The following is a 17,258-nucleotide window of genomic DNA, read 5'->3' as shown; positions in this document are numbered from 1 at the left end:
CAAGCTTTGAGTAAATTGTTAGTAGTAGTGGAGAAACTTTTGTCAAATTTACTTTAATAGAGTTATTAATTAACATAGCTTGTCCTGTAAATTTAATAAAAGGACACATGTTATTCTCCATTATGGGTTTAATCCAAAAATTTCCATATTTATCTTTGTTCAATTTAACATCTTTGACATATTTTTCTATATCTTCCACCGAAGTAGAGATTGATTGAAATTTGTCTTTTGTGTTTTGAAACATTGTATTTATTAGCTAATAAATTTGCGTTTAGTTTAAGTAAAGTTATATACATAAAACGAGTTGAAAAGCTCAAAGGTGTTTTACTTTAAGCACAGTTTCATCTTTAAAAAAGCCTCTAAAAAAGGCACTTTGTTTTAAGTATAATTTTACTATATAAATATGATAAATTCTGAAGGATATTTAGAATTTCCAGACTCTCCATATGATAAATTAGAGAATTGTCCGGCTTGTGGTAGAGTGGGGCTTAATACAGAATCAGAAGCATATAAACAATGTATTTTCTGTGATTATCTTCTAATTAATGATAATAAAAAATATAGAAAAATATATAACTCTTTTAAATTAGAACCAAAAATGAATTACTTTACAAGATTAATAAGAGAGATGAATGTTAAGTATTATGGGGATAATACACCATTTCTTACAAGGGAAGAGACTATTTGTATTGAGGAAATGTATAAGGGTTTAATGATATTTATTATTCAAAATAATTTTAATGGAAATGTTAATACAAGATACTATATAAACAAAATAATGGATTATTTTGAAATTAAACCTGAACTCAGGATAAAATATAGAGTTTCTCAAAAAACTCAAAAAAAGTTAGATGACTTGTTTTCCAAATATATAAATGAATGATTTTTTACCTGTTTGGGAAAATAAGATAAAATTTAATAACCATAAAAATCTTCCAAATTCATTGAGATGTCTAATAGTCGGTTCAAGCGGATGTGGAAAAACCTGTTTACTTTTAAAGATGCTCCTTAGTCCTAATTTTTTAGATTATGATAATTTAATAATTTTTACAAAGTCAAGTTTTCAACCTGAGTATCAACTACTCTCACAGGGTTTTAATGCGGGTCTTAAAAAGGAAGACATTATCGGTTTATTTAAACTTCAAAACAAACTAAATGATTATAATATTGATGATATAATACAATTATTTTGTGATACACAGAAATCAAAATCAAAACTAAAACCCATAACTTGTATTCTCAGTGATAATACGGATGATATACCTTCACCTCAAGATTTAGATAAATCAAAAAAGAACCTCGTTATCTTTGATGATTGTGTTAATGAGAGAAACCAAACAGTAATGGATAGCTACTATACAAGAGGGAGACATTCTTCTTGTAATTGTATTTATCTTAGTCAGTCATATTTTCAACTCCCTCGGCGCTCAATAAGAAACAATGCTAATACTTTTATTTTATTTAAGTTAAATTCAATAGATACAAATAATTTTTGGAGAGATAATTGTTCTACATTACGTAGTAAGAAGGAATTTGAAAATAATATGAAACACACGATCGGAAAATATAAATATATTGTTGTGAAACAAGATGAGATACTAAATGATATTTTTCAATAAATAAATACAGAAAATGAATACCGAAGAAAGAGTAAGAAAGTTTAAAGAACATCAAGAGTTGCTTTCAAAAGTTGTAAAGCAACAGGAAGACATAAAGAAGAAAAGGAGACAGAAACTAACTGGTGAAGAAGCCTTTGAAAGAAAACAAGAGAAATTTTTTAAACCACTTTTAAAAACTCAACAAACGATTTCACCTACAGTTCCCATGGTAGAATTTACTCCAAAAAAATTTCAAATGCTCAAAGATTTTAGTCAAATGACAGAGCAAGAACTTGGAGAATTAGAATATGATGATGAAGGATTATTTCGGCATCTTGAGAAGGTAAATAAACTTTCCAATTATATTGTAGAAGCTCTTCAAAACAATGAATATTTGAAGGGTTCAAAAACCAGAGCAGGTCTCATTCCAACAGAAGAACCAGCACAGTTCCATCTTGTGAAAGAAAAGTTATTGATATTTAATGATAAATTGGTGTTCTTAAGTTCTGACCAACCAAATGTTGAATTAACCCCAAGATTAATGTTTCTTCTAACAAAAGATGGACATTCTAATTCACCTTATTTTGATGAACCGCTTGAAATGGAAAGAGAGGAAGATAGAGAGTATATTGAGTTGCTAAACACACTTGATTATGGAGTTTCTGTTGCTGGTAAAAGTAAGAAGAATGAGAAGGAGAAACATATTATTGATGCTTTAAGTAAGCTTGGTTCGGGTGTTAGTTTTCTTCCAAATGACCCATCACAATTAGTTAATAGGTTATTATTGTTGTTAGGTAGTAAGAAGGCTGGAAACAACAATTGTTTTAATGAAGCATCCGCCATTTTAGATCAGTTGATGAATATGAAAATAATTAATAAATGTCAATACAAAGATATTTTATTAGATATTAAATAAGATGAGAAGCACAATTCTTAGTTTTAATTTCACAACGAGTGATTACACAGCTTCATTCCCTTACCCACTACAACTTGACCCCAAAAAAGAATATGAGGCTTCTTTGTTGTCAATGGAGACTTATAATACCTTGTTTAATATCACAGAGAAAAACAACAAGTTTAGTTATAATCCAGGAAGTGGATATAAAACTATAACCGTTTCACCCGGTGCTTACGAGATTTCTCAAATATCTTCAGAAGTCTCTCGCCTTATGAAAGAAAAAGGTGATGAACCAAAAAATATTGTAATAGATATTCAAAAACACACTTCAAAATCAACTATTAAACTTAAAAATAATTATAAAGTTGATTTCACCATTGAAAAATCGTTTAGAGAGCTATTGGGTTTCTCTTCAAAAAAGGTTGAAACTAACGGGACGTCTTACAGTGATAATGTCATTCAAATATCCTCCGGTATAAATTCAGTATTAATTCATTGTGATTTGATTGATGGTGCTTATAACGATGGAATAAGAACAAATACAATATTTTCATTCAGCGCATACTCAACCCCGATTGGTTATAAATTTAATATGGAACCAAAAAATCTTGTCTATTTACCTGTGTCAGGAAAAACCATATACAGAGTAAATTTTAGGATAACCGACCAAGATAATCGTATGATATCCTTTAATGATGAAATTATATCCATCAGAATTCACCTACGTGAAGTTTTTCAATAAATAAATAATGGTTATTGTGAGAAAACACGAGTTGGGAAAATATAAAATAATTACAGGGGATGGGATGTTCCTTTCACCATACTATAAGGGTGAAGGTATGTTTCTTGGGAGAGGATACTATAAACCAAAGAGACAACGGGGTGTGGGACATCAATTTAGAAATAAAGGAGATGGGATAATTGATACTCTAATGGGTATTGGTTCAACCATCCTTAAACATAAAGACCTAATTGGTTCAACTGCTTCTGCCGTGGGCTCAGTTGCGGGTGCTATAAAGAGTATAAAAGATGCTCAAAAGGAGTCTCATAAATTACAAGCAATCAAAGAAATTAAAAAAGGTAAAACTCAACTATCTTCACAAGAACGACAAAAAATCATTAAAATACTTGGGTCAGGGTTTCAACAATTTTAATGCTATATAAATACAAGTATGGAAGCGATTGATAGTATCTATGATTTGGATGATACGATTATCATTTCAAACTCCACTAAAAAGGAAGACTATTTTAAGGTAAATGCTATAACAGGAACAGACTGGAATTCAAACGGAACAAAAAGTTTTGAAATAAATAATCAACAAACTTACTTGAATATAGCTGATAGTTTCTTGCTGTGTAAATTTAAATTCACTAAGGCTGCGAATAATACTAATGCTACACTCGTAAATGATTTCTTCTGGAAAATGTTTGACAGTGTCCGCCTGTATATTGGAACACAAGAGGTTGAAGCGGTTGATTATGTCTCTGCTACATCTGAAATGATGAAATTTACACTATATTCGTTTAGTGATAGAATGGGTAAGGGAGCTGTTGAAGGTTTTATTCCTGATATGTCAACAGGAACAAACGCAGACCCTGGTTATAGTCAAAGGAAGTCAATGTATAATGATGACGCAAAAGCAGAGAATAGTTTTACGGTAGCAGTACCTCTGAAAGGTATATTTGGATTTTGTGATTATGATAAAGTTTTGTATGGGCTTAAAATTAGATTTCAACTACAAAGGAATGATAATGTAAATAGGTTGCTTTTTGGGGTTGAAAATGCTTTTGGCGACAATAATAAATTTGTTATTAATGATTTGTGTTGGTATATTAGTGAATATACTCCTAATCTTAAAACGGAAGAGATGTTAAATAGAAGACTTAACTCAAAGAAACCGCTAAATGTATCATACCTTAAAAGAAGATGTCAACACGTTAAACTGGAACACACTACCTACACTTGGAATTTGGGTGTTCTTGAAGGAAAGCCACGATACCTATGGCTCATTTTTAAGAAACCAGATGGAGAGGACGGTACTAATAAGAATAATGCCCTGAGTGATAATGCTAAGGTGAAACAACTTCGGGTTTCTCTTGATGGGACATTTTATCCGCGAGATAGATTGGAAATTGATTGGGAAAAAAATGATTATGCGGAAGCCTACAAGTCTTACCAAAAGGTGTGTGAAAGCAACGGTAATAATGAACCTATTTTGGATATGGTTGCGTTTCAAAAACTTTATACAATCTACACAATTGACCTGAGTTCTCAAAAGGAAACTATAAAGTCTAATAGAGTGGATACTTCTCTATACATTGAAAGAGGAGAGAATGAAGAAGTTGATGCTTATTGTTTGCTTTTGGAGGAAACAGAATTACAGATTAATACAGATAATGGTGTTATGATTAATATCACATAGGTTTTTTCTCATAAATAAATGGTAGGGGTATATGTTAATCAAATCAATCTTGATAAATTAACATCTTGTATTCAAAATCAAAAGCCTTGTATTATTAATGTTAATACATTTCAAAGAAAAGGAGCTGTAAGAATTGATGTTTTACTCACAAGAGAGCAGGTGAAAACACTAAATGATGTTGGATCACTTAAAATTAAAATGACAAAACCTATGTTAAAGAAATATTCAATAGACAAGTCAAGAGGAGGATTTCTCCCATTTCTAATTCCTTTATTTGCTGGTTTAAGTGCGGCGGGAGCATTGACTGGTGGTATTTCAGCAGCGATAAAAACTGCTAACGAAAGGAAGGCACAACTAAAAGCTCAAAAAGAATTGGAAAGACATAACAAGGAGTTGGAGAAACAAATTAGTGGAAGTGGTGTAATTGTAGATTTTGCTCAAAAACTTGAAAGTCTACCTGATAAAGCTAGATTGTTAGTTGGAGATATGCTTTCCTCTATCGCTCAAGCGGGTGTTAAACTAACTAAACGGGGTAATGGATTGTATCTTTCTCATAAATAAATGGATAAATGGTTTAAACAATTTGGAAAGAATACAACGTCAAATATAGAACTCGCTAAGTATTGTAAAACACTAAAAATTGATAATGTGGTTATTTGTATGAGAGATGAATTAATACATATAAATAAGAATACAAAGAATATTATTATGAATTTAGACACACAGAATGGTTCTCATTGGGTTTGTATTCATAATAGTCAGGATAAATATTATTTTGATAGTTATGGTATGCCACCACCTGTTGAAGTAATACAATTCTTACAGAATGGTGTTTATCAAACATTTCAAGTTCAAGAAATTAATTCTAAATGTTGTGGTCAATTATGTTTATATGTATTATTTAAACTCAACAATAATGAAAATTTTTATGATATCATTTTTAATCTAATATAAATGACTTATGTTGGAAAAGATGGTTCTATCTTTGGAAAATCCTCTCAGGATATTGATTTATCAAATTATTATACAAAGGCACAGGCTGAACGACAAAAATATAGTGTAAGTAAAAATATTAATATGAAGAATACTTATAAATTAATCAATTATCCAAACCCTACAGATGCGAATGACTTAATTAGATTAAGTGATTTATCACAATATATATTTTTAAAGAAAACAGCACGTTTTGTTAAACAAGTAAAATTTACAACCACAACACCTGGTTATACTGACCATACACCTTTCCTCATTGAATTTAACTACCTGCTTACAATTGAATTTTATAAAGAAGGACATTTAGTTAATATGCGAATTAATAAATGGGGGTATGATATGTCTGATTTAGGGTATAATTGGTCTTTTTCAATAAACATAGAAGACCTACATGATTTAAATCAGTCTCGTAAAGAAGAATATTATCCACTTGGTGAAGATAAGGATTTATGTGGAAGTACAATTAGCAAACAACAAATACGTGATTTTAAGAAAAGAAAAATATATGATAGTATAGCGATGGTTCGCATGACAAAGAAGGAAGGTAATGAGATAAGGATAGAAAGCCGAGGAATACAAACCGATTTGGTAGTGGGAAGATGGGGTGGTATTACCTGTCATAATATTAATCTCACATATATTTCTGATACATAAATGGCAGGAAGAAGACTACAAGAGAATTATAATTTTTGTATTCAAGGATACCTACAAGAAAAGGGTGCTCGGTATTACATACCTTATGATTTGGAGCATATACATGGGAATTTTGTCATTAAAAACTGGCCTTATACTGATATTGTTAAACCCACAAATAGAGACTTGTTTAAAATATTAAATAAAAATGAACTTCTCAAAGTTATGAAATATAAAACTCTTTTAGAAATCGTCAACAAATCTTATTGGTATCCTATTATGAGAAAAATAATTATAGATACAAGAATATCTCAAAATCCAGATGAGTATATGTATAATATTCTTTGGGGTTCAAACTCAAGGGTAGCAAGGGATGAGGAAGGAGTTGAAGAAGAGAAGGAGGAAGGAGTTGAAGAAGAGAAGGAGGAAAGAGAGAAGGAGGAGAAGGGGGAAAGGGAGAAGGAGGAGAGGGAGGAAAAGGAGAAGGAGGAGAAGGATGAAAGGGAGAAAAAGGAGAAGGAGGAGAGGGAGGAAAGGGAGAAAAAGGAGGAGGAGGAGAGGGAGGAAAAATATAAAAATATGACCATTCCTGAGATTAATGAAAGATTGAAGGTATTACGACAAATAAATAAATCTCAACGCACTGAAGAGGAAAATAAAGAATTAATGACTCTTCCGAACTTATTGGTTTTTAAATTTGCTATAATGAATTCAGAGCGCAGATATACAACATATAGTTGATGATGTTGGTGTTATTGACTTTAGTTAGTTTTATTTGTAAATAAATGGAGGAGAGAGTGAAGTCATTTCTAAGGATTCTTTATGTTTTAAAAATCAAGATAGAAATGTATATGTTGAAAACCAAAAAGGTTTTGGCACTATGTAGAACTTTTTCTCATAAATAAATATGAGTTATTGTCTCAAATGTAAAAAGAAAACTAAATCTAAAAATATCTCTTATGTTAAAGCTAAAAATAATAGAGTTTATCAAAAAGGAATATGTCAAGTGTGTGGTTCTAAAAAGTGTCAATTCATCTCTCCTAAAAGTGGAGGAGACATACAAAAGTTTTTGTCAGGTAGCAAATTTACAACAACTGGAATTCCAGGGGAATTACACCTTCCAGGGTATTCTTTCTGTGGCCCAGGAACAAACTTGGATAAAAGATTAGATGAGGCTGACAATCCTAAACCTTGGTCTAAACCTACAAATAGGGTTGATGAAGTGTGTATGAAGCATGATATTGCTTATGGGAAAACCACTACATTGACTGAAAAACATAAAGCCGACAGAGAAATGTTGTATAATTTGTCTTTGATACAAAATCCAACGTTGAGAGAGAAAGTTGATAGGTTTATTGTGAGAAATTTGATAAATGCTAAATTGAAACTTGGCCTTGGTTATTCACCCTCAAAAAACTATTAGGCTCTCATGATGTCATCAAGACTGAGGAGCTTTTGGCTGATGAATTACATAAACCTATAATCACAAAGTTTAAAAGAAGGAAAGTTTATTCTAAATACACCGACCACATATGGTCCGCTGATTTAATCGAACTAAAAAATGATAAGGGATACAAGTATGCTTTAACCGTTATTGATTTGAGGAGTAGATTTGCTTGGGTTGTTCCTTTGAAAAACAAGAGAGGTTATACTCTGAAGTTAGCCTTCCAACAGATATTTAATAAAAGTAAAAGAAAACCAAAGAAACTGTGGACCGATGAGGGAACAGAGTTCTATAACAAAATATTTATGAAATTTCTTAAGGGGGAGGGTATTAAATTATACAGCACCTTTAATGAAGGAAAAGCAGTTGTTATTGAGCGTTTTAATCGTACTTTAAAAGAGAAATTATATAAAAAATTCACACAACTCGGTTCCCAAAAATGGGTGTATTTTATTCAGGATATTGTAGATAATTACAATAATACAGTTCATTCATCAACAAAATCAAAACCATCAGAAACATTTACAAAATTAGAATATGAAAAGGAGATTAATTTGAGAAAACCGAAGTTCAAAGTTGGTGATATTGTAAGAATATACAGATGGAAAAGTCATTTTGAGAAAGGTTATACAAAGAGATGGACTAATGAATTATTCAAAATCGTTGATGTAATGGATACTATGCCTTGGACTTACAAATTATATGATATGAATTGGGAAGAAATCTTGGGTTCATTTTACTCACAAGAATTACAAAAAACAAAACTGATAATTCATTAAACAACAACCATCCATACTTTCATCCACCCAGATTAGCTAATTTAATTAGTAGTAATAAAAAAAAAAAAAAAAAAAAAAAAAAAAAAAAAAAAAAAAAAAAAAAAAAAAAAAAAAAAAAAAATCATAAGCCACACCCACACAGACCCCACCCACAAACCCCACCCACACAGACCCCACCCACACAGACCACACCCACACAGACCACACCCACACAGACCCCGCCCACACATAAGAAAGCATTGGGGGCTTTTGATGATAAGAGGTTTATTTTAGAAAATGGAATTGATCGTCTCCCTTATGGTTATATAAGTATATAAGATATATATATATATAAGTGATAAGTTAAAAAGGGGGGTTAGGGATTTTAACGGGCTACCGCCACCTTTTTTACTATTATATAAATGATAGAACCAAGTATCAACCAGACTAAAGAGTGGAGGTGTAATCAACCTTGGTATATAAATGGAAAACATAACGAATGTGAAAAATATCAGATTCAAGAGGTTGAGCGAATCACTGGTCAGAAGGTTCTCAAGACGGATAAACGTATTCATTTGTTAAGTGGGGTAATGGAGGGCGGGAAGAAAAATATATTAGAGTGGAGTGAGAACATTAATGGTTATCAATCGGATAATAAATATTATAATTTTAAAATGGTATGTGGGAGAGGAGGAGGTCAAACAAGAACCCTCCGTGAAACATACCACTTTATACTTTCACAACAAAAGGTTAAGGAACCTGTATACTTTATAAATATACTTGATGGGGATGAGTTCTATAGGAGAATGGAACTCTTAAAAAAGTTAGAAAGAGATAATATATTTATAGGCTCATTAGCAGAGTGGTCTAAGGAACTACATTAAGGGGGTAGTGGGGGGAATAGGGTAAAATTTACATGGAAGTGAGAATGATCATAGGTTCATAAGGCTAGAAGGATTATAGGTTCATAAAGGAAGAAAATCATAGGTTCATAAGGCGAGAAGGATTATAGGTTCATAAGGTGAGAAGGATTATAGGTTCATAAGGCGAGAAGGATTATAGGTTCATAAGGCGAGAAGGATTATAGGTTCATAGAGGGAGAAATAGAGGTGTTTATGATTTTTTTTAAAACAGGGGGGTAAATGACATTAGATAGGGATTTCCCATGTTAAACGGAGGTGTCCCAGAAGCAACATTTATCACCTACTTATATATATATATTCCTTTAAAAGGCAAATATCTATATCTATATACCAATAAAAGGCAAATATCTATATTGTTGCGGTTTTGAGAACCCTCCACTTTGTAAATATTTGTAATAATCCCTTATAAATAATCCCCTGTAAATATTCCCATTTTTGTGTAAAGGTCAAAGGTCGCACCCTAGATAGGCCATGAGCAACACGTAGGACACATAGAAACCTCTTTAGATATCTCATTAGTATGTGTTCTAGTTAAGGATCTGTTCCCAATAGTTTGACTCTGCGTTGTATTAATCAAATAACCTAGCCCCTTCTCAAATTCCCATCCTATTCATTTTGCGGCTTTACCCTCTCCCTGGTGTTGGGCTAGCGGCTAGGGTGCCGGCTTAGGATCCTAGGATCCTGGGTTCGAATCCCGGTCGATCGCTGAATTAACGCCAGGGGGGTTGACTCAGCCTGTCATCCTTCCGAGGTCGGCAAATTGAGTACCAGCTCACTGGTAATTCCCTGCTTGTCGTTAAAGGCGGCAAAAAGGGTTGGCGTCAGGAAAGGCATCCGGCCGTAAAACATTGCTTCAAAAAGGGGACCGAAAAACAACAACAACCACGGTCCCGGAAAAAGGCCAACCCCCGCTTTGCGGGGAAAAATGGCCTCTAAAGGTGGTTATTTTTTTTTTTTACCCTCTCCAAATTGTATGGCGCGCCTTTGCCAGCAGCGTTTGCTGCCTTTTGGTTGTTCGCTGCCAGCCGCCATAAGCCACGCGGCCGAGTTGGAGAAGGGGGAGGAGCGCCAGGAACGAAGGCGTGGCCCATCAACGCACCATCAAGGGACAGACCGGTGAGCGCTCACGACCAATCAGGGCCGAGGCAAGCTCACCGATGGGCGTATCCTAAAGGCAAGCGGCTTAATACGCGAGTGGCCAATATAAGCGGCCGTGTGGGACTGCTTGCGAAGTCGGTGCAGAGCGTGGAGATGTCGTGAGGCAAGAGATGTGCCCGGGAAAACGACTTCAGCAGATGAGTAGGTCGGACCGAAGGAGAGTGACAGAGTCGAGCTACTAGAGGCAAGTCGAAGAGAGAGAGAGAGAGGGTCGGTCCGCTACCGCGACAATATTAATCGCGCTGCCTGCCGGGTTTCGCCACGAACCGAAGCGTGGATCCAGGGTGAAACGTGGACCGGAGTGGAGCGTGACCCTGGAGCCGGACCTCAACGCTGAACCACCTGCCCGAACCTCGACGCCTACCATCGGTCTGGACCCTTCTCTTCCTTCCCACCATCCCTGCCATTCCATCCTTTCGTGTAAGTGTGTTTGTTCTGTCCTGGGTGTGATAATATAAGACTGTATAAGGTTTGCCCTGTGTATCTGCTTCTTCTTCTTCACTGTACATTCCCTTTCGTTTCCTCTTTAGTATTGTACATAGTTAATAAACATGTGTTCTTCCCTTACTTTTGGTTTCCTCTCCATCCGGTCGCTTTAGTCTTTTCCCAATTGAATACCTGTGGCACGATATAGGAACCGCTCAGAATCGGGTTAGTCAAGCGCTAACGGCTCGGACCTCGGATTGCTAAAACCACTCGGCAATTTCCATCTTGTCCGGGTCCGAGCAGGGAATTATATCCCTGCTTTGCGGAGGGATTGGCATAGGTATCTGGGAATCCATTGACCAATCACCATGGCCAATCTCACCCCGCAAAGGAGTGTGTAATTTCCAGGACTGGGGGAAATCGGCCAGTGTAAAAGACAAGGGGATTAAACCCCCCCTTGGTAAGGGGAGCACCGACCCCCGGATCCGCAACAATATATCTCTATTTCTACAAAAGGCAAATATTTATATCTATACCTATAAAAGGCAAAGATCTATCTATATTGACACATATTAAAGGCAAATATCGATATCCATTTATATCTATATCTATAAAAGGCAGAGTGGGAAGTTGGGGAAGTGAAGAGAATGACAGAGATCTGTAATCTGGTGGTGAAAGAAGGCCGCATTCCAGGGAATTGGGAACTGAGTACCCTCGTCCCTCTATACAAGGGGAAAGGTGACCCTCTGGAGTGTGGCTCGTATCGAGCGATAAAGTTATTTGAGCATGGAATGAAGGTATTGGAAAGGGTGTTGGAGAGGAGGATAAGGAAGAAAGTGAAGATCGATGAAATGCAGTTTGGATTTATGCCAAGAAGAGGAACGACAGACGTGCTTTTTATTGGAAGGCAGTTGCAGGAGAAGTACATGGAGAAGAGGAAGAAGTTGTTTCTTGGGTTTGTTGATCTGGAGAAAGCATTCGATAGGGTTCCACGTGAAGTAGTGACATGGGCATTGAGGAAGTTAGGAGTGGAGGAATGGTTGATCAGAGTAGTGATGGCAATGTACGAGAGAGCGCGCGCACAGCTGTAAGGACGAAGGACGGCAACAGTGGTGAGTTTGAGGTGAAGGTGGGAGTGCATCAGGGGTCGGTACGAAATCTACTACTATTTGTAGCTGTGATAGAGGTGCTGGCTCGGAATGTAAAGGAGGGGATCTGGTGTTGATTGCGGAAAGTATGGATGGACTGAAGGAAAATATGAACAAGTGGAACGAATGTATGGAGACAAAAGGTCTGAAGGTGAATATCGGAGAAAACTAAGGTGATGGCAAGGGGTAAAGCATGTGGTGAGGTGGAAAGAACTGGGAAGTGGCCTGTACTGTGTGCAGGAAGGGTGTCGGAGTGAACTCCATTCAATGTACAATGTGCGCCGAGTGGGTTCATCAAAAATGTAGTGGTCTGAGAGGGTCATTAACCAGTGTGGCAGCTACATTCAAGTGTAAGGTGTGCACAGAGGGAGCTGCAGATGGAGGAAATGTTGAATTGGATCTTGGAGACGGCGTGAAGCTGGAAGGTGTGAAAACATTTTGCTACCTTGGATACATGCTGAATGGAGAAGGTGGATCGGACTCAGCAACGGTTGCTGGAGTGAGATGTGCATGGAAGAAGTTTTGGGAACTGAGTGGCGTGCTGACGAGGAGGGGAGTGTCGTTGAAGCTGAAGGGAAAGGTGTATGCTGCATGTGTGAGAAGTGTTATGATTTATGGGAGCGAGACATGGGTAATGAATGTAGAGCAGCAACGAAGGCTGGAAAGGGTGGAAATGCGAATGGTTTGGTGGATGTGTGGAGTATTGTTGAGAGAGAGGAAGACAAATGATGAATTGCGAAAGATGATGGGAATAGAGCCTGTGCTGGATGCTATAAAGAGAAACAGTTTGGGATGGTTTGGTCATGTGTTGAGGAAGGATGAAAGTGTCTGGTTGAGAAGAGTGATGAAAATGAATGTAGAAGGAAGTAGAGGATGGGGAAGGCCGAGAAAGACTTGGCTAAAGATGGTGGAAGAAGAAATGCGGGCAAGGGGGTTAACAAGGAAAGATGCAGAAAATAGGGCAAAATGGAAAAGATTGTCATGGGGCCTGCAAGGCTACCCCCCACTCTAGCAGGGAAAATGGCCTTTAAAATGCCTGTTGTTGTTGTTGTTGTGTATCTATATCTATACCGTAAAGTGGGGGTGACTTTGAACAATTGTTACAAGGTTCATTCGGATTATTTTTTTGGGGTAAAAAAAATCATCCGAATGAACCTTGTAACAAGTGTTCAAAGCCACCCCACTTTACACTACTGATAAAAGCCTAATATCTATACCTATCTATATCTATACCGATAAAAGGCAAATAGCTATATCTATCTATATCTATACCTGGTATATCTATCTATAGCTATATCTATCTAGATCTATACCGCAAAGGAGCGTGTAATTTCCAGGACTGGGGGAAATCGGCCAGTGTAAAAGACAACCCCCAGCCCCGAAAAAGGCCAACCCCCGCTTTGCGGGGAAAAATGGCCTCTAAACGGTGGTTTTTATCTATATCTATACCTATAAAAGATAAATATCTATATCCTGTCAAAAGTTTTAGAACACCTCTATTTTTCCAGTTTTTAATGAAATTTACGCAGTTTAATGTCTCAACGTACTTGAAATTAAGCATAGAACAAATAAACAATTGGAAATAAAAAAGAAATCATGGAATCATTTTGTTTAACAAAATTTAACTTACATTTTTGACTCAGAAAAGTAGCCACCTTTTGCAGATATAACCGCCGAACACACTCGTGCCATTCTTTCTACAATGGTAATCAAATATTGTTCGGGAAGTTCTTCCCAACACTGTTGCAGAAGTTCCCACAAATGTGTTGCACGTGTCGGTTGCTTTGCTTTCACCCTTCTGTCCAAGTTCATCCCAAACCAGCTCGATGGGGTTTAAGTCTGGAGACTGTGCTGGCCATTCCATGATTTGAAGCCTACCGTCTTGTTCTTTTTCCCGAAGGTAGTTTTGACATAGCCTGGAGGTGTGTTTAGGGTCATTATCTTGCTGTAGGATGAACCCCTGCCCACCTTGGCGTATACCAGAGCGTATTGCATGGTGTTGCAAAATGCTGTGGTAGCCCTTTTGGTTCAGGGTGCCAGTCACTCTGTGCAAGTCGCCGACTCTGGATCCAGCAAAAGAGCCCCAGACCATCACGCTTCCTCCTCCATGTTTGACAGTTGGTGTCACACACTGAGGAACCATCCTTTCGCCTACTCGACGGCGCACAAAAACCTTGCGTGATGAACCAAAGATTTAAAATTTTGATTCATCGGTCCATAAGACCTTCTTCCAGTCTTCAGTCGTCCACTGGTGGTGCTTCATGGCCCAGGCAAGCCTCTTTTTCTTATTTAGCCATCTCCGCAATGGCTTTCTTACCTCCACTCGACCTGTCAAACCTGCAGCTCGAAGTCTTCTCTTCACAGTTGAAACTGAGACTTGCTTACTTCGAGCAGTGTTAAGCTGTGCTTGAAGCTGGTGTCCTGTGAGCCGCCTATCACGCAAACTGTTGACTCTCAGAAACTTGTCTTCTGATTCTGTTGTGGCTTTGGTTCTGCCAGACCTCTTCCCGTCAGAGTTTCCTCCAGTTTCCAAGTGCCTTTTGATGGTGTAGGAAACTGTACTCACTGACACCTTGGCTTTCTTTGCAATTTCTCTAAAGGAAAGACCTACACTTTTAAGGGTTAAAATGGTCTGTCTGTCTTCCTTTGTTAATTGCCTTTTTCTCGCCATTATAATAGCAATATACTACTTCCTGCAGTGCAATATTGTCCAAATAATGCTTCGGAGGGTGTAATAACAGTCTGTTCCAATACTGCTTTTATACAAGACAGGGGGTTTGTAATCAAGTAATCAGCAGAGGTTGGGACACCTGTAGGAATTGTTTGCATCAACTTTCAAGGCTTAATTTACTTACATTGCTGCAGAACAGCTGTAAGTTGTTAACCCATTACTTGTTCCCTGAAGAAGGCCTTTTTTTTTTTTACAATATAACTGCAATTTACATTTTTGCCAACCTAAACTTTTTTTTTTTAACCTCGAGCAGTTACTGCTTACCTTTGTACCATTTCAGGTTATTCACTGGACTTCAATTGCTTAAATTTCGATAAAAACTGGAAATATTGAGGTGTTATAAAACTTTTGACCGGTAGTGTATATCTTTATATCTTTGTGTTCTATGCACAGCCACATCTTCCAAGTTACAATCTCCAAACTCTGGGTACAAATGCAACTTTGTGTGGGGAGCAACATAGGCTATCTGACCGCGGCCTCCCGCAAGGGTGTGGGTGGGCACGGTGTGTTTGTGGGGGGAGGGGAGTGGGGTTGGGCGTAAATTCTCGATGTGAATGTGTACCGTCTCCTTCCTCTACTTACCCCTTGCCCCTCTTCTTCCCCCTCCCCCATGGGTACTTCAGCTATTTATAGTAATACTTCTGAAAGTAATAGAAAAATCCTTCTGAAAGTAATCAACCACAGCTGTCTGCAACAGCAACAATAACGTGTTATAAAAGATCTTTTTTCCTTGTTTTCACTTCGATTTACATCCTCGTCGAGACTCAGATAGACACATATATGTTTGTGAAGCATGACATACTGTCTTTTGATCAAACCCTTCACAGGTGGGTGTTGTGGTGCTAGTTCCTCTTATTCTCAACAATCATGCCTTCCAAATAAATCAAACTCTCATCCATCCCCATCCCTTACTCACATATCCTTGTGTTCATCACCTGCCAGAATCTGGTCATCAGCCTTGAGGCCATATCTGAAAAGGTGAGCACAGGGAGGCAGCAGCGGGGAATTATGGGAATGACAAAGCAAGGACAGAGAAATAAATGGTAGTGAATAAAAAAACATTTTTAGCCGCGTCGCAAGACGCTGGTCATAGAGTGCCCTCTGTTGTTGTTCTTGTTCTTCTTGTTCTTCTTCTTGCAGAGAAGACAAAACCTCAAAGCTCCACCCATTCTGGGAACCATAGCTCCACCCATTGTGGGAGAGGCTTCATATAAACAAATATCCACTATTTTATTAACTCGCTTTGAGGCCTGTTTTGTAGGCCCGTGGTGTCTTCCTCTCTCACACAGTTTTATTTCAAATCAAATTCGATATATCATTTCATTTTTCACAGTCGCTAACATAGTTTTAGACTCGGTTGAAAAAAAACGGGAAGAAATTCCGATGAAAGTTGCCCTTTATAGAACGAAATGAATTCTCAAAGGCCTGTAACTTCAAGTCCATTGAGATTTTTTTTTTTTTATCGCGGCATGGTCAGTCATACACCGCCCGAAATAACAGACGGGAAAATGCCGAGATATATATATTTTGTTTAAATCGCGGCATGGTCAGTCATACACCGCCTGAAATAACAGATGGGAAAATGCCGAGATATATTAAAAATTCGTCCATTTGATGACAATCGTCACGATGAAATATTTAATTTATACGTCGTCACAATAATGTGGAGAGAGGAGCATAGCTTCGTTCACGTGTCGTCACATACGGGAAATTGCCGAGATTTTTTTTTTTATCGCGGCATGGTCAGTCATACACCGCCTGAAATAAGACGGGAAAATGTTATAAAAGACCATATCGAGACCAATAACAAAATTTGTATCAATTATTTTTAAATGAAATTTTCACATAATAAATGGGGAACATTTGTCTATAAGTGCTGCAAATTACAAGTAAATCGGTTCACACAACACAGTTATTCAAAAACAAAATAGTACGTCGTATGTGAATCACCCTGTACAAGAAATATCCAAATCAGGTTCCATGAATGGTGAGCTTTCAACAGGAATGCATCCAATAATGTAACGCTCAAAGGTAGTTTTATCCTTTGCCATTTTCAGATATAGCATTTTCTGTAATAATAATAATAATAATAATAATAATGATAAATACAAGAGCCTCAAGCTTT

General features: G+C 36.8%; 1 protein-coding gene across 13 annotated transcripts in view; it reads right to left on the bottom strand.

Annotated features, from left to right (window-relative positions):
- The window catches only part of ADK (adenosine kinase), a 171,840-nt gene that overhangs the window by 121,941 nt on the left and 32,641 nt on the right, over positions 1-17,258 (bottom strand). For all 13 annotated transcript variants that reach the window (XM_078782890.1, XM_078782888.1, XM_078782895.1 and 10 more), the window contains one exon: positions 16,050-16,103. In XM_078782890.1, coding sequence (XP_078639016.1) covers positions 16,050-16,103 — 54 coding nt within the window. The remainder of the gene's footprint in view (positions 1-16,049; positions 16,104-17,258) is intronic.

This window comes from Myxine glutinosa, chromosome 8 (assembly GCF_964187855.1).
Source record: "Myxine glutinosa chromosome 8, kmMyxGlut1.1, whole genome shotgun sequence".
In the NCBI taxonomy this organism is placed as follows: Eukaryota; Metazoa; Chordata; class Myxini; order Myxiniformes; family Myxinidae; genus Myxine; species Myxine glutinosa.
Note: the sequence above shows the minus strand (reverse complement) of the source record. Positions and strands in the feature narration are given on the sequence as shown.